Raw genomic sequence first — 23,303 nt, 5'->3', positions numbered from 1 at the left:
AACTGGAACTGTGAGCCAGACCTTATCGCCCAACATTATAGTTACAGATTAATGTTTTTTGAACGACATATAAGGGCAATGCTCAGGTGTCCATATACTGTTCAATAATGTTCATGAGTTTCAATCAATACAGCTGTCTACACAATCCACGTAACGGCTTGTGTTTCACTCGCGCTATTTACACGTAAAATGCGCGCAAAATGCAAAAGTGTATTTTTACACTTTAAATCTATGCTCCTGCATTTTACAACAACAATTGTGTGTTGAACCAAAATGCAGGTGACCTACACTCAATGCTGTGCTTGAACGCATCTTGTGCAGACATACAAACGGAGCACTAGCTGCTGCTGCTAACATGCTGCTCATGCTACGTGTCCTGTGTATTTTACTATTATTGCAGAAATTACCTAAGAGCACTCAATTTCATCACTATGCATAATGTTTTATCAATGACAAGTCCTTCTGCAAAACATGCAAATTTTGAGTTCTTTAAATTTCTCCAAAGAAGCAATTGAAGTGCTTTAAAAATCCTAAAAGAATAACTTTCAACTCATTGTGATATTTTACCTTTGCTGTTGTAGATGTTACAATATATTTTGAATGCATGCAATATACGTGTAATCATTAATATCTGTGAATGATAACATGAAACCGTACCATGCTGTGCTGTATAGTATGTAATGCAGGTCCAAATGTAGGAACAACAGGTCATGTAAATCATTCATTCTCTGAGGCTGTGAGACAGTTTTTTTTTTTTTTCTGCCCATCGGCTAATAGGAGGGAGGAGTGAGTGTGCATGTGTGTGTGTGTGTGTGTGTGTTGTGGGAGGAGACAGGGAGGAGTGTTTGAGTGTGTGTGTGTGTGTGTGTGTCTACGTGATGGGGGGAGGGGACACACAGTGAGAGAGAGAGAGAGAGAGAAAGAGAGAGAGAGACGGAGAGGATTTGTGGCATGTAGTTTGTCAGCTGTCATTAGGCGCAGATGACACACACACACACACACACACATACGCACACACACGGAGGTAATCTCACAGAGAAAACAGGGGAAATACAAAAAAAAAACCAGTGTGAGTTGTGTGAAGTGCTGTGTTGACTGTGTGTATGTGTGGTGCAAGCGTGTGTGAAAACCAGTGTGTCCAATAGGCTGGTATGGGATGGTCAACCGGCTCTGGACTGGTCATGGACTGGTTTCACCAAAGCAGAGGTAAGAGACCATCAGACTCTATTCTCTTCTATTTGAAATGACACATTTAAAGGTGCAGACAGTAAGTTTTGTCAGTAAACATTTTAAGCTATTTTCAACATAAATGAGTGAAGAATTGTAAGTGAATGTAACCTGTAGATGAATAATGAGTTTCTCACCTGAAGACAATATAAACTGCAGCTCTGTTTTACTCTTGTTTGCAACCATTACTATTGTAAACAAACCTTGTTAACCACATTAATAACTTAGATTTGTTGTCTTGTGTCAATCAATTCGAGTATGATACAAGGGTCCACCCCTGTGTTTTGATTGGTTGTAATTGAGCTGGGGTTTTTTAAATTTAATATGAATTATAAGAAACTATATGCTTATTTTATTTAATTTTTAATCATTATTTATTTAGTTGTATGTTAAGGTTGTTGTGCTGCAAATGATGATAATATAATAATAATGCAGTTTGATGTTCAGCTGTCTTAGTCAGACCTGGACTTTGAGCTGTCATGTATTATTGTGGTTTTGACACAGTGTGTGTGCGTGTGTGTGTATGTATGGAGGGGGTGGAGGAGGGGGGGGTGTATGAATGACACACACACACACACAGAGTGCACAGTCAGCGGGCCAGTAGCTGCTCTGTCACCTGAGGTTTAACCAGCCGACTGTTTACTCAGTTTGCTTTGCTTCAATAACAACTGTCGTTAACACTTATTCAGAAAGCGAGCGGACTCTTCAAGGTCAATCTAGGAGTAAAATGACGTTTTTTTTCAAAGTTTTATGAAGTCGGTCGATGAATGCGGAGTTAACAGGTGGATTCAAGCTTAGAAAAATGTGAAAAGTAGGAAGTTTTACTCAGAAAGTAAAGTATTCATTCTTGAATGCCTTATTAGTGTATTTACGCAGAATATAGCATTTCCATAGGTTAATACAAGAAAAAAAAAGCTAGATATCCTCTCCTGCTTCCACAAGAAGAAACCATGTTTCTATACCTTTTTTTAATAATTATCATACACTACGCCTCCATAACTGACCAATATGTTTTTAGAAACACCGTGCACCGTGAGTGTTAGGTATTTTCCCCTCAGCTCACTGGAATTTTATACAAAGCAAAAGTTTTAAGAAGTTGCTCAGCTGTGACTTCATGTTAATTTTCACACTGTCGCTAGCCGCCACGACAGATAAGTCAATCAGTGGGTTGGAGGTGGAGTTTGAGCTCCAGGCCGGTAGAGCGACGTGAGAGACCCCCCGCAGTGTCTTTAAGTGTTTTTACTTTCATTTTGTGTTTTTTTTTTTTTTTTTTCCAGCTATGTGACGTGTCAGATGAATCACCATAATCAGATATGAGGTACATTAATATCCAATTTATCAGTGTATCAGAGGATATGAAATTAATTATTATTGCAAAGGAAATTCAGCAATGTTGCGCAGTGTTAGCTTGACTGTTGACTGTTCATTTTCTGGATACACCTATCACAGTATCTCAAAGGATTTTCCGCAATCAGTTTTAGTTTAAAACTAATCATTTAAAACAAATGTATTTTAGTTAATAGTGAAAGTGAGTTTGACACTCTCTGCTGCTAACAGTCATCTCTGTACTGTATTATGACTCAAACCAAATCGTGAGCTGACTGTATCGTCACACTAAAATAAGGTTTAACATCCAGTAAAGTTCTTTTTTTTTTCATATGTGAAATATGAAATTGGACACAAAGAGACGTGTATTAATCGTGCCCAGAAGTGTGGTGTTGAGATTTGGCCCGTTGTTGAATGTTGGCTGTAATGCAACACTTGAGATGCTACGCAGGGCATGACAAGAGAGCAAAGTGTCACTAACAATAAACAAAGACTTTCTCTTTCTTTCTGTCTTTCTGTCTTTCTCTCACTCCCCCTCTGAATGTTGTGGTCACTGTATGACTGTGTTTTTTTCCATTCATGCATGTATGTTGCCTGCTGTCTTCTTCTACACAATTTATTTTGTAGTATGCGATCTATGCTTTGCTAGGATTTTGTGTTAAACGTTGAGTTCCTTGGACTAAACTAAGTAGCGCGTGCACGTGTGTGTGTGTACACAATTTAGTTAGCATCCGGGCAGGCATGTTCAATGTTATTGATTCCGGTCTATAATCGATCGGGCTCTCACATTACATGAAGCTGCACATGCACAATAATGAGCTGCTGCTGGCTGAGCGGGCCTGCAAACAGCCACGGTGACGGCTCTCTCCCTGTGTCCATGTTCAGTTCTTCTTTTTTGTCTTATTCCAGAAAAAAAAACAGAAATGTAAAACTCATCAGTTCTTGAGTGGAAGCAAAAAAAAAAAAGCTTTGAGTCCTCAAGTTAAAGGAAACAAAATCTTTGATGTAGTAGATACAGCACATAAGTACGTTCACTGAAACCGGCACTTTGTTATCCCCACAATCTGTTATGAGACAAAATGTTGCAATACAATCACAAAGAAGACCAGTTCAATGACTTTCTGTGTACAACCGCAGTTATTCGCTGCTCAGCATGGAGAAAAAAGGGAACACATGTATGAAGTAGCATTCATTAGTCGACATCAATTATTTAGCTGATTTATATTTGCTCAAGGATCAATAACATGGCATAAACCAACTAATAATGATGTTTGATTACATCTGCCTGACAGCCCACAAGCCCACTGCAGTTCTTAGTTATCAGTCGTTTCTGGACAAGCCGCCTCTGTTCGGAGGGAATTTCCAGAGAAAATGAACAGCAGTCCGGCAAAGTGTGTTTTACAACAAGCGTTCTGTTGTGTTTCGTTACTTCCAGTCAAAATATGTGGTTTCTAAATTGTTGAACAGGTTTTAAGACAACAAGTTTTTTTTGTTTGGTTGTGGCTCCAGGGCTCTATATGGTAATTTGAGATGCTTTGTCTCAGCAAAACCTGTGTAAGAAGACTTTTGTTAGTGGTTTTAGAGTTTATGATTTTACCATAAATGTGTAAATGTCTGTAGATGAGCAGACTGCAGTAATAGTAAACACTAATGTCATTGGGTTAACTTCTAGGAGGTAATTTGTTATTTTGCTATGGACCACTTGTAACTCTCCTAGTGACCCCCTGAAGGTCCCCGGATCCCACTTGGGCAACCGTTAGCCTTTAGCTGAGCATCCTGATGATGAGATTAAAACTCAAAAGTAAAGATTTCTGTATTTTCTAGTGAATAGTGCTGCTACTGCATCCAAACTTTCACTCGTGGTGTTATTCAAATACTAATTAGTCTGTATTTGTTGAGAGGGCGGAGGGTGGAGGGTGGGGTGAGGGTTGGGTTGGGCGGGGGTGGGGTGGGGGTGGAGGGCCAGTCAATAGAGAGAACTGGTTGAAGTGGGTCACTGGGAGTGTGCACATCTTGGATTTTATGGCGATTCACTTCACAGCGTACAGAAAGGCGTTTGCTTTCCATTCCACCACACCGGCGTCAGTAAACTTTGACAACAATTCAGTAAAAAAGCAGAAGGCTGCCAGGTGGCTGAGAGAGGGCCGCTGGTTTGTTATCATGAGGGCCAAATTGTAGACGGACAACCAGCTGATGCACGCCCTGATCCCCATCCCAAACATGGAAGTCAGATTTTAACTCTCTGTAGTGTTAAGGGAATAAAAGCCATATTATTACATATCAAGCTATAGTGTTGGAGTAGATCAGCATACTTACAGTTCAGCATAAAATTAAAATTTTCTTTATTTCACCTTTTTTATAGATGATTTTCCTCAGAAGTTGGAGTGATTTTTAAAAAATGTCAAGAAACTTTACTGCCTTTAGGATTCAAGGTCATTTTAAGGTTGAAAAGTTAAAAAGATAACAGTTGTTGGATCCTTGGTTATTGGAACAGACTAGTATTTGTCAAAACATATTTTACTAGATGTCAATCAGGTTCCCAAATATGATCAAACGAAGTTCTCTGTGAATCCGTCAAGCGGTTTGGTATACAAGCACATAACTGTTCATAAAAAAATCTATTTAAGATTATACACATTTTTTTTCCAGACTTAGCGTTTGAATGTTTCGTGTCACTATAAACAACAACGCTGGAATTCGGAAGTAAGATGAAAACACGTAGATGAGGTCACGCTGGGAAAGATTTCTCACTTTCATGTGAGTGATGCGGTGAGTTTGTGGGAGATCTTTGATACACCACTAGATATTGATACTCGTGTGGTCGGACTACAAAGGAGAAGATTATCTAAAAGTTTTCACAGGATGCTGAGAGTATTTTACTTTGAAAAGACAAAAAAAAAGTGGTGTGTGGAGAGACTTTTCCTTACAAAAAGGTGGCCATATTTTTGCCTGTTTGCCTGTCAGCATGATGAATGCATTCCTCAGAGATACAGTCTTGATTCCATATAAAGCGTCGTTGTTTTCAGGGTCACGTAGTCAATTTAACTAACTAAAATGTGTTTGGCAATAACAACAAGTCGGTGGATTGTTCACCGTTGGCAGAGATGTGTAGAGGAGTTCCTTCTACTTTGTGGCCTAACTGGTAACTTGTATTGGTGTACTACATACTGGGTGAGTATTTCATTGTAAGTCTAGCATGGTTTATGAATATTTGCTGTGTCGACTCAAATGAACTCAGGGTTTAAATGAAAGCAGCAGTACAAGTTTCCCCTCCACTGTTGCATTTTAATTTTCCCTTTGTGAAAGCACTCTTTGTTAAGCTAAAGGCTATGGAGTAGTTTTTTATGTCACTATAGCTTGATGTAGAATAGATACGGTCTCTGATGCGACCCACAGATACAGCGTAAAGCAGGCCAGATAAACAAAAAAAATGCCAGTTGTCCCCGGCAACAGGCGGTAAGCCACCGTCCATAAAGCCACTCTGGCTCAGAGCAGCGACAGAGATGCACATAAAGAGATTGGACGTATTGACGTGGACACGCCGACGCACAGAGATGCACTCACATCACAGAAACACACACACCCACTTGTGCATATGTTGCAGGCCCTTCAGTGTAGGAGAAGCCGGTGTTCTTAATCCAGCCGCAGCAGGGTATTAAATCTACTTTATGTTTGTGTGTGATGGGAGGGTTTGCTGGCTTAGACCGCGGCCTTGACAGAAGCTTAGACGCCGATGGAAGGAAGGTCCCACCTCTCAGTCATCGCTGTCAATCCCCCCCCCCCACCATACTGTCATGTTTACATTCTCCCAAGTGCTCAATATAGTCCTCATTTTTGTGATTTTATCCACCGGTTTTGGGTATTTTTGGCATTTTACCCTTTTAAAAAGAAGCTTCACAGATACATATTATGTCAGTATTTCAAGCGAAGGGTCATTATTGCGTCTCAGATTGTTTTTTAGAAAGAAAAACAAAAAGTAAAGATGAGAAGACTGTCTGGAAAACAATGAAAGCTCATTTTGTTTTTGCGAGTCCTTGGGGAGATGTATGATAAATGACCGACCTCCAGGTTCAAGGTTGTCATGTACATACTCTTGGCCGTTGGCGCATAACTCTCATAAACTATTACAGTAAAAATGTGCAGTTGTGTCGTCCGTAGCGTGCACAGTGGAAATTAATTGTGGAAAAAAGAAAGATTTGCAGTAATGTATCTGAATATCTGAAATGTAGCTGAAAGTACTGAAGTTTTCCACCATCCCTGGAAAAATACAGTTTTAATATTGTGCTGTCAATCATTACACAAGGCTGTGTGGTCAGTGTAATTTTTTTGTTGCACACTCAAAACCGCAATTATTTTGCCAGCTAAGGCCTGAGGGGGGGTGACTCACTCCTTTAATAAAAAACACATAGTGTGCTTTTATATCTGTGATAACTATCATTTCGTCAGGGTAGGTCTGTAACGCAAATGGTGCGTGACACATTCTCTCAACCGTTTATAGAGCTTTCCAGCTATTCCCTATTGTACGGTATTTGTGTCACTTTAATATCATAGTTATTATTTTAACAGTCAATCACAATGAAAGGCTACGTGGGAGGTTGTATCCAGTAATTACGGACTGGACGCCGCTTTGTTTCCACCTCTTGTGTCCTCCCACTGGACTTCCATCTGGCTGTAGTCTGACACCTGTACCTGCTCCCTGTCACCTGTAACATACCAGGAAGTAGAGACTACCGGGATATTTCCTTGAAAGCTGAGCACACAGTTTGTAGTTTAAATAAATGATAACACACCTCAACCTGTATGGGATCTGGCTGCAGGCATTAGGGTTAAATACATTTTAAGATAGCAGTGAAGTTGGGTGTCATCACATTTTTTTCAAATTTTATTTTGAAAGAGTTCACATTAGTAACAAATGAATCATTTAGGCTCTTCAACGTTTGCTAGGGAAAGTTCAAGTAGCAATATGTCACTTTAATATCTTTATTTTTGCTGTATTATTGTCAAGTTGATTATGACACATTAATATGATTAGTGTAAAGAAATAAGATGTAGTTTCTGTGTTATTCCAGCGCTAACGCTTGTGATAATGTTTCTGAAATTCAAAACACTTTTGCACAGAAGACAATCTTTTCCTCTCCCTTTAAAATAATGATTCAATGTGTCTAAATAAAGCAGCTTTAATGTGAAAAAGCTACAAACAGCACTTCTAACAATTAAAGAAGAATAAAAACACACCTCAGTCACCGGAGGATTTTTTTTTTCAGAAACCCAAACAAAGGAACCGAGGAGCAATGGTTACTACTGGAGACAAAGTCCACTTAAGCAGGCTGTTATCAGTCTTCAGCTTTAATTCCTTAATGGCTGGTTTGACCCTCTGGCCTCGTCTCTTCTCCCCGGCTCAAATTGTTTTTAAATGGCTTCACTCTGTGAAGCTCTTGGCTCCTGTGATTGCATTAGTATCGGACTGAACGGGGCAAAGGCTTTTGTCGCAGGCTACATTAGTGTTAATTCATCGTGTGTGTGTGTGTGTGTGTGTGTGTGTGTGTGTGTGTGTGTGTGTGCGTGCGTGTGTAAGGCCATATGTGTCTCTCTCCATATGTATGTGTGTGTTTGTGAGCGTGGGCTCATGTGTGTCTACTTCAGAAACTGATCGAAATGTTTAAGTGATCCAGGTTGTGAGCTCAGTGACTTTGTGTGTGCACCTTTCGGACATTGATTGAAACGTTCGGCCAGGCTTTCATCAACTTCTGAGGTCACCCAGTCCGGTTCTCATGATGATAATGTTATCTCCAGTCAACATGATGTCAACATCACCCACTGCACCTCACAGTAACAATAATAACCTATCTTGTTCACCGTTACTACTCTTAAAACGGGATAAAGACATTTAAATATTAAAATGTCTTCTGTTTTTTACCGACAGACGTCTGTAACTTTGTAACAGCTATGCAACAACTTTCTTTAATTTAATTTTGGAGATTTTTCCTATTTAATAGAAACTCATTGATGCCTGTTTAATGTCTTCGTGTGCAGCTTGAAGGTATATTTAATGGTGAGATTAGCCTTAGCTTACTTGATAACTAGATGAAAGCACTAGCAGCTGCACTTAAAGGTAAAAGGTCACTTAATTCGATCCAAAGATGAATGGCAGGTCTAACTAATTAACTTACACGTCATAATTAGGATGCTAATTTCATTGTTAATAAAGCAAGTAGACTGTATCAAATGTCAGATCCTCTTTCTGTTCACATTTGTCCACCAAATGTTATAGAAGAAATGGTTAACCTAAATCGCAGAGATACTTGAAAAATCATTAGTTATTGGAAAACTTACGCCAAACTAACATAAAGTAGCAGAATTTCTTCTTTGGAGATGCTGCATAATCCCGTCCTCTTCGCCTAAAATACAACACTACAAAATATTCCATAAAAAGGCATGTTTTGAGTTCGTCTCACTTGGTAGGAAGGAAAAATACTCCTCAAAAACCCCGTAAAAACCAAACACATTTTCAGAATTTTTCACTTTCAATAATCCAAAACAAGAAGTGGACCAACCTATAAGTGCTCTAAAAATAATGTCACATTAGCACTATTACATCTGTCTTTTTAGTGTCAAATACTCCTCTAGACGTGAAAGGTGACTTGAAAGGTTTCATATTTTGTAGAGACACTGATTGATTCATGTCAGTTGCGATGAATTCTAATAGTAACAAGTTTGATCCACTTTATCCTCGCTCGTTCATTATTTAGCCTGACATGCACACTTTCATTTTTTTCACTGGTCTTACTCGATATTTAGGAGGCAGAGAAGATTTAATCCACACTAGGGACTAAAAGTCAGGATATTTCTGCTGCGTCCATTAGTTAAATCTTTGCCTTGTGAGTCTCCCAACTTTATAGAAGTGCAGTACTACGTCGCTGGGGTACCACTTTAAAGGGGACAAATCGTGTTTTTTGTGGTTTTCTGTTTATTTTAATACTGTTATGATGTCAGATATCTGTTAAACATGGTCAAAGGTATGTTAAATGTTCCATGAAAGTCAAAAGTCAGGGCTTCAACCTGCTCTAAACCGCTCCGTTTCCAAATTTCCAACATCCCCATAGAGCTGGTTATCCCACAGGTTGTTCACGTTGTCCACTCACTAGGGGTGTGCCCGAATACAAATACATTTTTTTTTTTTTTTTTTTTTTAAGAATATTTGTTTCATACAAATATTTCAAAAATGATTTGTTTTCGGGAAGAAAAATAAACCATGTCAAATACCAGCATGCAGGTCGGTTACATCGTTATCTCAGCGTCTCTCCTCTGCTCCGCTGTGACGTCTATCAGAGGGTCTCAGTGAGGGGGAGTCACATCCACCTGCTACATGACGCATATTTCCTAATTCCAGAGTTGGGAGTGTTCTCAAGAGATAAAGCTGAACTACTGACACACGCTTCATGAACACTTATTGTAACATTTTAATTTTCTGAAATTAAAAGCATAATAAAAACAGGATTTTTAAGCCTCTCTCCACTTTTATGTGAATACAAATAATTTTGCTTCCTCAACAAATACAGATACAGATACAAATACTGGGCTCTCTGCACATCCCTACCACTCACAATATTTGGGATCGGATTCGGGGCTCGAACATGTAAGGATTTATTTATTTGAGAAGTTTTTATTTTGAGTAAAGAACAAAAAAAAAGAAGTGAAATCCTACTACTATAGTTTGTTTACGTAGCCTCTGGAACGGCCTGCAGTCTGCTGAGAATCAGAACAGAGAGGACTCACCGGGAGGGGAGGCTCTTAAAGAGACAGGAGCTTAAAAGGTCTATTTCAAAGGGTCAGTGAAAGATAAATAAAGAGCTTTTTGAACTGTAAATCATGCAAAGATATATCCAGAAGAGCCCCACGTTAAAAATATAGACCTGCAAATGTGCATGATCACGTCCCCCCCTTTTAAGATCATCACCCAACTAAGATTCCAGTCGTATTTAATCACAAACTATAAACTGAGCCTCTTTTTAGTTCGCCACTGTTATAACTTTACACCTTATTTGTACAGAAGTTAAGTATTTCATCATACACAGTCATATGATAAAAAAAAAAAAAAAAATTGGGTGATAGCAAGACTTACTATCAGCACAACCAAAGAAAGCACTTAAACTAGTTGTTTGTTTGAGTTGTTTTTTTTTATACATGACCTGATAAGCAAGTTTTTTCTGTATCCTCCTCTTCTTTCCTCTCCTCTCCTCTCCTCTTCCTCTCCTCTCCTCTCCTCTTCCTCTCCTCTCGTTCTGTAATTAGGCCATATTCTGCTCCCTCCTCAGGCCTAATTATTCATTTAGAGCAACAGATGCCCCTCCTCCTCCTCCCATTTTTCTTCTGCCTGTTACCCCTTGTTCCCCTATCCAACCCCCCCCCGCTTGTCTTATTTTACGACATTTGCACTTGCCGACTTGATGTCCGTGTGAGTAATGTTTCCCATACGGACCAATAAACCCCATCGTTCATGTGTTTGATCCTTACTTCCTCCATTCTGCTTTCCATCCAGATCTCTCTTTTTACATTTCCTTTCCTTTTTTCACCTTCATCTATCTATCCTTTTCTTTCTCATCGTTTTCCTTCTCTCTCTCTCTCTCTCTCTCTCTCTCTCTCTCTCTCCCTCCCCCCACCTCTCTTGTTTTCTCTCTCTCCCTTATCCCTCTTTCCTGCCTTCATCTGCTCAGTATCAGCCCCACAGACCGGCTGTTATGTAACAGTCAGGTGATGTGTTGGCCCGTCGAAGTGCCTTAAAGGCCTACAGTCCTGATAGAAAATTCCCTCCCCTGCTACTAACTAACTACACTCCGCTTCACTTGTGTCGCATTCAAAAGCACCACATTCTTCATCAATTTGTAATCTTGTTAGAAGATAATCTGTCAGTTTTTGCCCTTTTCATTTCCTTCTAACTCCTATAAGCTCAGTTGATTAGAGCTGCAACGATCAGTCAGTTAATTGTTAAGCAGAAAATTTATGGGCAACTATTTTAATAAATGATTGTCTCACTAATTTTTAAGGGAAAAAAATAAATTTGTTAGTTACAGCTTCTCCAGTGTGAAGAGTTTAAAGGTGCCCTGTGGTGTTTCTTGCCTCTAGTGTTTGCTTTGTGCACGCACACAAGAATGCACGTGCATGTGCATGCAGATAAAGAAGAAGACTGCAAGCTAGCAAACATGGATGTAAACAATGCAGGATTTTAAAAAAAAAAAAAAAAAAAACAGTTTTGCTAATGTTTTAAGAAGCAGGAAATGGATTGGATAACAGTGAACGTAAACATCACTTTTATTTACAACAAGAAAACTCCACAGTGCACCTTTTTTATGACCTATATAACAGTAAACATAATATCTTTCGACTCTGTATTGTTGGTCGGACAAAACAAGACACTTGAGGATGTCACCTTCGGCTTTGTCACGGACATTTTTCGCTATTTTTTGAATTTTATAGACAAAATGCTTTGTCGGCAGATCGATCAGAAATGAGAATAACGGTTAGTGTCAGCACTAACCATGCTTCAAAACCCCAGAAAGACAAACACATAGCTGACCGTTTTCGGGCCAACAAGATGAGTTTTGTCATCAGTTTATGGTTGAAGGTCTCGCAGCATGAGGTCTCCATATGGTGTAACTTTCCCTGCCAACGTGTGTTTAATTTTAATCTTTTTCCACCTACTCATACTTTACTTCTTGTCACTCTGGGGTCACAAAATGATTATAATTAGGACATTTTGCCTCCTAACATCACGATTCCTATTAAAGACCGTCAACTGAAACGCCAGAAATGTTCATGTAAGAACAGTGTGAAAACCTACATGAATTAGCTATTTCTAACTGAAGTAATTATTGACACCTACTGTGTTCCCACTGGGCCTCCTACATGTTGCCTGCGGGGACATTACAATGGTACATTGTTTACATGAGTCACGAGCCCCCTCCTTGTTTGATTATGCACCATCCTATCAGGTTGTATACATGTTTAGCACATTTATTCTTGTGTAAGTCTTCGTAATGCTGTGAAGCTCGCTGAGGACAGAGAGAGAGAGGGCCGCTTTCTGTGTCAGCGGGCACATGTCCTGCATGGAACTAGTGCATCTAGTTAAAAATCAAAATCAAAACTTTATTGTCCACCCTTGTTGCACACAAGTAAACATTAGTCTGCAGCTTGCATGACGATCAACATCAGATATCACATCATAAGTCATAAAAACAGTGAGTTAAAAACATGCAATTACACCGTATTAGATGCAACTTTGTAAAAAAACAAGGAATAAGTTGCTAAAAAGGATCTAAAATAATTAAAGACCAATTTAAGAGGAGAAGTGCCAGATACATGGGATTCAGAACAATAGCAACATGTCCATTAATTACAGATTTAACTGATGTATGGCAAGTGGGATGAATGTTTTTTATAGATATTTTTCTTTGCACAGAGGACTCTACCATCTCCCTGAAGACAGGAGCTGAAAGTGATGACTCAGGGGATGGCATGAATCCTGTTTTTTGTGTGTTCAACTGCTTTGTCATAGTGATCAGCTAACAAGTTTTTGTTGCACTGCCATGTTCAAGAAGCATCCTCATAATAGCATAAAGTTTACTACAGTAGTTTACACATTTAAAAAAAAGATGAAGATTCAGAGATGCAACACATTTAACAAGCAGTTTGGATCTTTGAAATCACAAGTATAAAGTGTGTATTCCCAAAGATTTGACAGAGTTCCTTGGAAACTGTTGTAACCGTTAGTGTTTAAATATTATGACACCTTCATTAACTGATTCGTGTTGTTTAAACAGGTCTACAAACAGGTATAACCGTTACCTTATAATGACTTTGAAGGCTGCGGTTTCAAAATGGCAACGTATCACCATGCATTTTATAATTTTATAAATACTGTACCTTTATGAATATGCTATAAATTATTTGAAATAGTAGTTAAGATAAGATAAGATGCATTTTATTGTCCCTGAGGGGGAAATTTGTCTTGCACTCAAGTGTTGAATACAGCTGCATATAGAAAAATACAAGATACATACAATATCAGTACATAATCTCCATATGTACAAGACATAAAACACAATACAAAATACAGTATTGTACCCCTAGTGCACAGAGTATACACTATTCCTAAAACAATAAAAGTAGTAAAGCGGGTTTAAAAAATTTAAAACAATGAGAAGTTGAAAACCAACTGCGCAAAGGAGGAAGTGTCCCTAGATGAGATATCCAATTAAATAAAACAAGTTAACTAGTATTACACTCACTATAAGTCAGTATTACACATGAAACCAGAGCACTGGATTATACATCCTAGTCCGTAAAAATAAACAACTGATTAACAATCACGCAGGTTCTCTGTCCGGCAGTCTCGTGTAGGTAGAGATGAAGGAGAGTTTGAAACAGTTGGTTTTGCATTTACTGGCCCCGTAACATCTTCCAGAGGGCAACAGTTCATACTCAGACATAAAAATATATGTGTTGGATCCATCAGTAGTCTGAGTGTTTGTCTGATTACAGTTTCCTCATAGATAAAAAAGGAATTATGGCTCCTCTTTTTTCCCCACAGTATCACTTTCATCGCTGTTTTTTAGATTTGAACCGGACAGCGAGGGTGACGCACAATGCAGCAGTTCTAATGAAAAATGCTCTGTTTCTCTCTCTCTCTTTCTCTTTCTCTCTCTCTCTCTCTATCTCTCTCTCTCTCTCTCTTTCTATAGGTGCTGATATTTGCTGAAGATGAGTAGTGGGGGGGGTAACACCCCAGAGCCCCCCAGGGGGGGAGAGTCTCTGAAGAGGAAGGACTGTCAGTCAGACCTCCTGGGGCCCAGGTGAAGACCTTCATCTGCAGTCCACACCTTCAATAGACTTTACTGTCACAACAACACATCCTTACCGTAATGTCAACGCCTGCAGGATGCATGCATGCAGACTCTGCAATAGTTTCAATACCTCAGTACATACCTCATAATAAGCCACAAACCTCAGTGCAGATATTTAATCAATTATTAATTGTCTTCGTTATAGTTTATTTCCATGTATTCTGATTCAGCTTGTTAATTTAATTTCTTGTTAATTCCTGTTTCTGATTCTTGTCATATTAATTGAATATAGAAAAAACACAAAATGCTAATTGTTGCTAATCACAAACACTTTTAGTTTCAGCAGAAAATCAGGGATTTGTTATAAATAAAAAGGATTTCTATAGATCTTTTTTATAAAAAAGGTAGAATAAATGTTTCAGGGAGTAAGAGACAGAGAGGTGGAAGAGAGAGGATGGTGGAACGAGTGGAGGCTCGCGCAGGTTGATGGAAGAAAATGCTGCAGCAGCATTTTTACAAACAGCAGTTTATATAAGAGCCAGCGAGTTGTCATGCTTTCAGTGTCCGAGAGGATGCATGAAGGTTACAGAGACGACGTACTGAGGTTGTATGTTAGCTCTGAGGTCAGGACACGCTGGTTGTGCCTGAGGTCGTGAAAAGACGGTGAAAAGGTTGTTTTTCTCTATTCTAATGTGACAATAATTCACAAACATTTCTGAAAAATCAGTTTTCTAATTCTGCTTTCATAGGGTTAAAACATGCTAACTCCTGACATTCACATTTCTGATGGGGAACTATTTGTTCGCTGCTCTTTTTTTCACCGTTTGCACCGTGTGAACACGAACACATCACCATCATCATCATCTTACCGTCTCTCCTGTCTCTTCCAGCCCTAAGAGGAGCACTGAGAGGAGGAATCGGGAGCAGGAGAACAAGTACATCGAGGAGCTGGCCGAGCTGATCTTCGCCAACATCAACGACATGGACGACCTAAATGTCAAACCAGACAAATGTGCCATCCTCAAAGAGACGGTGAAGCAGATCAGGCAGATCAAGGAACAGGGTGAGGATCTACTTCGCTCATGTTCATTAGTGAGCTTGCTGTGATATTATAGTAGACATTATCATCCCCCGCATTCTTCTTTGCTCTGCTACTGCTCCATCTACTACAGTTTTGGTAATAATAATAATACTTTTGTTACATGGAAACATACGGTCCAGAGAATCCGACAGTTTACTGTAATTAAAGCCAGAAACTGAATTCAAACTGTCACACTTTCATCGTTATTCCTATAAATCAGCTTTTTTGGAATCTTTTTTATCTGCGCTTCTGTTTACATCTTCTGTATTTTCTCGTATCTACGACAACCAGCCGCTTCGTCGCGCTTAGCTGACATTACAAAGACTGAAATCACACTTATCTCTGAATCTCCGACGAAGTGAACTTCCATGTGATTTTACTGGTGTTTCCCCTAACATGTGTGTATCACAGTTTCCGTTAAGACCTGTAGAAAGATGCTGCAGGCACAAATAATGAAGCTGTTTTACAAAAAAAAAAAAAAAAAATCTGTCTTCCTGGAATTCTGTTTTCACAGAGCAGAGATGAATGGAGAAAACTTCAACTTCTAAAGAAAGAAGCGAGTGAAATCGAAAATGTATTTTTTTTTTTTTTTTTTTCTCTCAGACAACCATTTCATGGTGAAAGAGAGACTCTATTCAAGTTCCTCAAAACAGCAATCATGGGAAAAGTGCCACAGGGAGAATGCGGCCGCTGTAGAAAGTGAAGATTGTCTGTAGTTAAGCGGCGGGGAACACATCAACCGAGCAACAAATGAGATGCTCAATTAACTTTTTTTCAGGCTCCTTCCAAGTTAAACTTTTATGTGCACGTGTGAATCCAACTATAGACTATGAAAGAAACACTATGATAACGCCATTAAAGGCTTTTGTTAACGTGGGTTGAACAGCTAACGGAGTGTTGATTCAAGAAAAATACACAAGATTAAAACCGAACCCTTCCCTGTGATTGGTCCGAATTCGGAAACTCCTTTTATATTGTCCTCGTGTGTCTGATCCCTGCTCATCTAGGACCTCAGCGGAGTGGACGTGAAGCAAACCGAGACATATAAAGAGGAAACGTTCACACGGACTCTGTAATGATAATGTGTGTGTGATGATGGTGAGGAGACAGACTGAGGCAGAGCTGTTATGTAACACTCACCAACATGATGCAAGCCTGCAGAGGGAAGCAGGCGGATCTGCTCGGTTTCCAAGCGTCCCTTCCTCCTGCTCTTCTTCCCCTTTTCTCTCCTTTCCATCACCTTCTTTATTATTTCTCACCTCCCGTCTCTCACGTCTCTTTCACCTCCCTTTTTATTTATTTATTTTTAAACATTTCTTTCCCACCGTTACTCCAGTTCTTTTACTTTCCTTTTCACTTTCCTACCCTCTCTCCTCTCCCTCCCAACACTTTCTTCTCCTCTGTCCCTTCCTCGCTACATTAACTTTCTCTCTCTCTTTATCGCCTCTCTCTCCTTTCCTTTCTTTCTATCCTTCCTCTCTCACTCTTATCGTTCTCCCCTTTTTTTTTTTTTTTTCCCCCCCTCCCCGCTCTCATCGCTCGTTATCACGTCGTCCCACTCCTTCTTTTTGTTCCTACACTCAGCCGGTCGGTGTTCATGTGTTGAAACACTGTTTATGTGTCTGAAAACAACAGCTGAATAAGCACACACACACACACACACACACACACAGATAATACACAAGTCACACAGCTGTCGACTTCAGACACACGCTGCTGTCCGGCAGCCTTATTTAACCGATGTGGATTTAAAACAAAATATATTCATTTAACTAAACAGAAACGCACAAAATCAAACCAGCAGAAACGTGTAAATCACAGTAGATGGAAAGAATTGGTTGGAAAATAGTTCATAGAGAAATGTCAGTGCATGCACATTCACACGCAAGAGAAAATGATATCCTGCTTGTGTGTGTGTGGTGGTGTGTGTGTGTGTGTTTGGCCCACAAGTACACATATTTAATTGCAGGGTCAAATTATAGAATAGAGGAGGAGTGTGTGTGTGTGTGTGTGTGTGTGTGTGCCTGCTGTGTGATTTCTACTCAGTGTGTATGTTTGAAAGAAATCCTTTACAGCTATAGTATCTAATAATAATTGTTGTGTATGTGTGTACTTTTCAATGTGAGGAGTGTTTTTGTTCTTTTAGCTCATTTTATATTATAAGTGCATATCATTATGAGCTGAGTATTTGTCAGTACTGCAGACCAGAGGAATAGTAAATAAAACTATTCATGGCATTTGAAAGCATCCTCACTTTACTTTTAATGCCTTAAACCTTTGCACAGTACTGTATATGTACCTGAAACGGCTCAATACTACTAGTTCAACACCAATACCACAACCTTGAGTATTTCCCTGTATGGTACCAATGTATTTTTTTCAGATTTTTCCACTGTTAAGCTATTAATACTCCAGTCATATGCAGTTTAATTAATCATATGTCAAAACCCCTTCACTGTCAACTAAAGAAAAGAGTCGGTTATTTATTTATAATGATGTTCTTCCAAAATTGTTAGTTGCTTCTCTTGCTGTCTGTTGCTTGCATATCTCCATCATCTGCAGGGTGCAACAGTTTTATCAATGTTGTGGTGTTGAGGTTTACAACTCTGACTTTGCTCCTGGAAACCCTCATTCTGCTGTTTTGCTTTTTTCCTCCTTTAGCATAAAACACCTCCACACACAGCTGACACATGACGGGCAGGCAGGCAGGCAGCTGCTGTGTCGTGTCATGTGACGTCTCACTACTTCTCGTAACATTAGGTCACATAAAGTGTCACTCGGCCAGTATTCTGTATGTGTTATTTGAATATTAAAAAAAAAAAAAAGCACTCTGCAGCTTTAACACTCTCCAACCTACATAGCAGTCCCTCCAGGCTCTGCAGTGATAGGGTTTTAGGGCTGATGACACTGTACAGCTCTGGTCCCACAACAGGAATGTCAGCTATGTGGCCTAATGGGGCCATGGGAGGCTTAACAGTCCAGTGGTACAGCCAGGGAGGAGAGTAGAGACGGGGCTAATATGACTATAAATGTGTGTAATGTACCGCACATTAGCATGGTAATACCTGCTCTCCATGACATTCCAGGCACTCGAACCCGCAGGTTTGACAGCGCGGCATTGTGTCGGCGGAGGAGTTGCGGTATAGTTTACACGAACAGAAGGTGTTATTTACTGAAGGGTAAATGAGAGACTAGCCAATGAATTTAATCAGTGGAATGTCCTCATGCAAAAAAAAAAAAAAAACACAGTGGGTGTGAGAGGGTGTGTGTTTTCCTGAAGGCGGTGTCATCACAAAAAAAAAAAAAACACTGTCAGTGTTTTCCGGGAAAAGAAAATATTCTGTGAACGACGGTGTTGCAGCAAAAAGTTTCATTCTGACAAGATGTTCCAGGAAGACAAACAGATTGCGTGATAAAAATACAGCCAGTCACTTCATTCAAAACCAGCTTTTCTTTTGATATTCAACATAAACGTTTAACACGCTATTTCACCGTGTCAGCGATGAGTCAGGCGTTCGCCGAAAAAAAACCTGAAATACATTGTGTAGTTTTGTTTTCTGTTCAGGAATGAATGACACATCTGTCCATCTATAATTAAACTTATAGATAAAAGCATTTATAGTTTCACAAGTGATTTTAAAGTGATTTCTGTTGAGAGATTTTTTTTTAGAAATTTAGGTTATTTTCACATTTCTCTTCATTTTGTTTTACAGAAAAAGCTCCAGTGGCTGATGCGGAGGAGGTGCAGAAGGCTGACGTCTCCTCCACAGGACAGGGTGTCATTGATAAAGATGCTCTCGGACCCATGATGCTGGAGGTAGGGTTCAAACGAATGTTTAGTCCACTTGTGTTATCATTCCCACAAGAAAAGAGTTCAAAGGTCAAAGCGATAGGGATCCAAAACAGAACAAAGCTGAAGATACAAAGGTGGAGGAGACAGAGGAGAGGTGAACATGCAGTTTTATTTCTTAATTGTTATTTAAATGATCTAATTATTAAAAAAAAATAGGGAAGTAATCCATCATTTTGGGTGCTGTTCACTAGCTTCCTGTGTCCAACTGACTGACTTGCAAAAGTGCAAACGTAGAGGAAACATGTTTAGAGCAGTTGGAGCGTCTTTCTGACTTTAAATAGCTTCTCACTCTGCAGTGACGCAGAAAGATAAGGGTTCCTCTGGCCAGCGACTATGCCGTCATCAAGCCTACATGAGTGTGTATGTGTTGTGTGTGTGTGTGTGTGTGCATGGGTGTACAGTGACGTATAACATGGAACCCAATGAGGTATAAATACCTTCGTGAAAAGCCAGATTAGAAAAGGTAGGGAGGAGCCTGAACACACACACAGGCTATATATAGCAACTCACTAGCTTCAACGTTTGGCTGAGGTGTCCGCTTAGAGTCTGAAAGATAGACATCAAGCCAAGATTTCCTGTTTTTATTCTATTTTATTCTATTATATTTTCTACAGCGGCGTCAGGGCGGAAGCAGGCAGACATACAGTAGCACGGTTGTGTAGACATGTGGCAGGCTAAAGGACAAATCACAGTGTGTACATATAGCTGGAAAATGCTGAGTTAACAAGAATGAAAGAATGGAAAAATACACACACACACACACACAGACTCACACTGTGTTAGAGGCCACTGTAGACTTACTGTAACACCTTGAATCATGGTAGCACACTGCAAGATGCACGCTAGATTTTAATCATTTAATAGATGCTATGGATATTTTGTAGCACACCATTAAATTTCATCTCAAACTATATTAAATAAAAACAAACTAACCTGCTCTTTAATTGGTATATTTTCAGCAAGCAAACACTGGAGTAGTAACACCTCAACATTTCATCCCTACATTTTTTTTAATCAAGTGTTGTTGTTATGATGCTTTGATGCCTTAATTAACATGCAGTCTCTATTCTTCCTCCTACTTCATCCCCCCTCCTCCATCCAAACTTCCTCATTATCTCCTTTCATCTCGTACCTTTTGTGATATTTCATTTTCTTCCTCTTCTTCCACCTCTCATATTTCTCTCACCCACACCTTATTTCTCCTCTACCTCCTCTTTTCTTCTCCTCTCCTTTTGTCGTCCCGGCTTTCTCCTCGCCCCGCAGGCCCTGGATGGCTTCTTCTTTGTGGTCAACATGGAGGGCAACATAGTGTTTGTGTCAGAGAACGTCAGCCAGTATCTGCACTACCAGCAGGAGGAACTGATGAACACCAGCGTGTACAGCGTGCTGCATGTCGGAGATCATGCAGAGTTCATCAAGAACCTCTTGCCCAAAAGCCTAGGTGGGTGTCGCTGAATGTTTGCTGGAAGGTGGTCAGATAATGTCAGATGTTTCCTTGGCAGCCATATTGGAAGTGCTTAACTGGTTGGCAGCAGTGACAGAGAACAAGTTTTTCTTTATTAACATGAGCTGGGTTACTTTTTTTCCTGTTTTGGTAGTTTAAAACACTAAAAACAACAGGAAAGATTCTTCTTATCTAGATAATCAAGATTAAACATCTAATTTGCTCATGCTACATGGCTAGTAGCATGTTCTGTCTAATATTTAATTGCTATTAGCTGCTTTGCTAAATTAGCCCAGTTGCTAGATATTTATAACTGTATAGTCAGGTCAACAAAGCTGATTAAACACATTTACATATGCTTTTTGACAGTTTACACTGTCAAATAGACATTAAGAAATGCACTAACAAAACAAAACATTTACATTGCTGTCACACTGCTGTAAAATTCTCTCGAGTCTGTTTCAAAGTGCTCTTAAGTTTGAGCTCGTGATGAGTCACCTTAATCAACCCGGACAGGGCTGGCTAATTTAGCAGAGCAAACAATGTTAATGTTATGTTAATCTTGCACAAACATACCTCACCTCTCCGCAAGCTCATGTAGGTAACTGGGAGAAACTGACCACTGAAATAAAGGTCTAGCTAATGACAATGTAGCTCTAAGCACTACATCATGTTAATATATTTTACTGCTAGTTTCTCCAATTCTGCTAGCTAGATACCTCACAATATCAGATCAAAGTTAAATATTGTTAAGTACACATTAGCAGGTGAGTATTATGCTCCCAGCTGTATAGGATATGATAGTTGTAATGATTATATCGGCGCCAGAAAAATCATCTCTTCCTTTTTTTTAACGAATGTTTCTTCGGTCCGGTGTCTCTCTTTATCATCCAGTCAATCATCGGGGCAGTGATTCGTCCGGCAGGAACAGCCACACCTTCAACTGTCGCATGTTGGTGAACCCTCACGTTGACGGTGAAGCCCGGCCGGTGTCCGACCAGCAGGAGACGCCGCAGCAGAAGTACGAGACCATGCAGTGTTTCGCCGTCTCGGAACCCAAGTCTATAAAGGAAGAGGGGGAAGGTACATGTTTTGTCCCTATATCTCTCTGTTCATCTTTCACGTGGATGTTTCCTTTTTCACTTTCTCTGATTCTGCCTGCCTGTTTTTTATTATCTTTTCTTCTTAATCTCTCTTGATCTGGTCTCTCCTTTGTTACCCTTGTTCAGTCCTATTTGTTTGATATCCCCGTCGCTTTTTCTACTTCCTCCCCTCGATCTTTTCTTTCCGTCTTTTCATCTCTATCTTGACTTTTCTGGCATTCCATCACTCACTCACTCCATCCCCAGTCTCCCGGTCTCTCGTGTCCTGTCCTCCTTTCATCATCTCTCCTCTCTGCTTTTCCTCTCATCCACCGGGAGAGACTAATTAGTATATGGCACTTTGTCATCTTCCCATCTTGTCTTATCACACACACATACACACCAGGGAAAAGAATGTGTCTGGTACTCTAATTTTAGATGTCTGACAACCAGATATTGTGCCAATCTCTCCTTCGACAGGAGGAGGATGTCTAGTGGACAGACTGAAGGGCTGCAGGTTGAGATGATGAGGCTGAGGTTGTTTTTTTTACAGCTGTGGGTGAAACTGAGGTTGAGGTTTAAAGTTCAGGTGAAGGTGTGGGTGGGTTTCACATTGAGGCCGGGATGTCGTGGTTGAGGATGGATCATGTAGAGGATGGTGAATAAGAGTCACGAGGCTCCGGTTGATGTAAAAGCAAGGTTTGAGGTTAAATATAGGATTAAGTGTCAAGCTTGTATAAAGGTTAAAGCGAGGGGTTGAGGTTGATGATTAAATGAAACTGCAACTGAGGTTAAAATTTGGGTTGACTTTTGAAACGAGACAATGGTTGAAGCTCAGGTCACAGTTGATGTTTGAGATGATGTTGGGGTTATACATGTTTGAGCAAAGAAGCAAAGTACAATTATTACATTTTAATCAATCAGAGATTCCTTGATCTACTTCGGTGGCTCTCTCCAGATTCAACTGCGATGAGGCTGATTAAAGACGAGGCCCGGATCGACATTGAGGATGGCGTTGAAGGTTAAACTGTTATTTGGGATTTATGTTGAGGACTTAAGTGAGTTTTGGGCACACACACTGCAGTTGAGCTGTGAGAAGCTCTTATAGGTGGGGAACCACAACAAGACCACCCATGAGAGGAAAAGTGAGCTCACACTTACCTACAAACACACACACACAAAGAGAATTGTATTTCTTTTGGGGTGTTAACTTCCACTAATTGAAAAAAAACACACACTCCTTGTAGATCACATTGTTTTATGCAACCCACACTCTTACATACATGCTATGCCCTGTTGTATTTAGTCGTATGTGTCTAAAGGATTATTTTTCAAACATGCAGATTTCCAGTCTTGTCTCATCTGTGTGGCACGAAGAGTCCCCGTCAAAGAGAGACCTGCGATGCCCTCGTATGAGAGCTTCACCACGCGCCAGGACCTTCAAGGTAGG

General features: G+C 39.8%; 1 protein-coding gene across 4 annotated transcripts in view; it reads left to right on the top strand.

The window, feature by feature from the left end:
- Positions 1–23,303, top strand: part of LOC121908603 (nuclear receptor coactivator 2-like) — a 66,496-nt gene that overhangs the window by 17,422 nt on the left and 25,771 nt on the right. For all 4 annotated transcript variants that reach the window (XM_042428770.1, XM_042428771.1, XM_042428768.1 and 1 more), the window contains exons 3-8: positions 14,292–14,402; positions 15,284–15,456; positions 19,188–19,291; positions 20,591–20,768; positions 21,666–21,854; positions 23,197–23,298. In XM_042428770.1, coding sequence (XP_042284704.1) covers positions 14,311–14,402; positions 15,284–15,456; positions 19,188–19,291; positions 20,591–20,768; positions 21,666–21,854; positions 23,197–23,298 — 838 coding nt within the window. In that variant the 5' untranslated portion in view covers positions 14,292–14,310. The remainder of the gene's footprint in view (positions 1–14,291; positions 14,403–15,283; positions 15,457–19,187; positions 19,292–20,590; positions 20,769–21,665; positions 21,855–23,196; positions 23,299–23,303) is intronic.

This window comes from Thunnus maccoyii, chromosome 12 (assembly GCF_910596095.1).
Source record: "Thunnus maccoyii chromosome 12, fThuMac1.1, whole genome shotgun sequence".
NCBI lineage: Eukaryota > Metazoa > Chordata > Actinopteri > Scombriformes > Scombridae > Thunnus > Thunnus maccoyii.
This window is presented reverse-complemented; position numbering and strand designations above follow the sequence as displayed.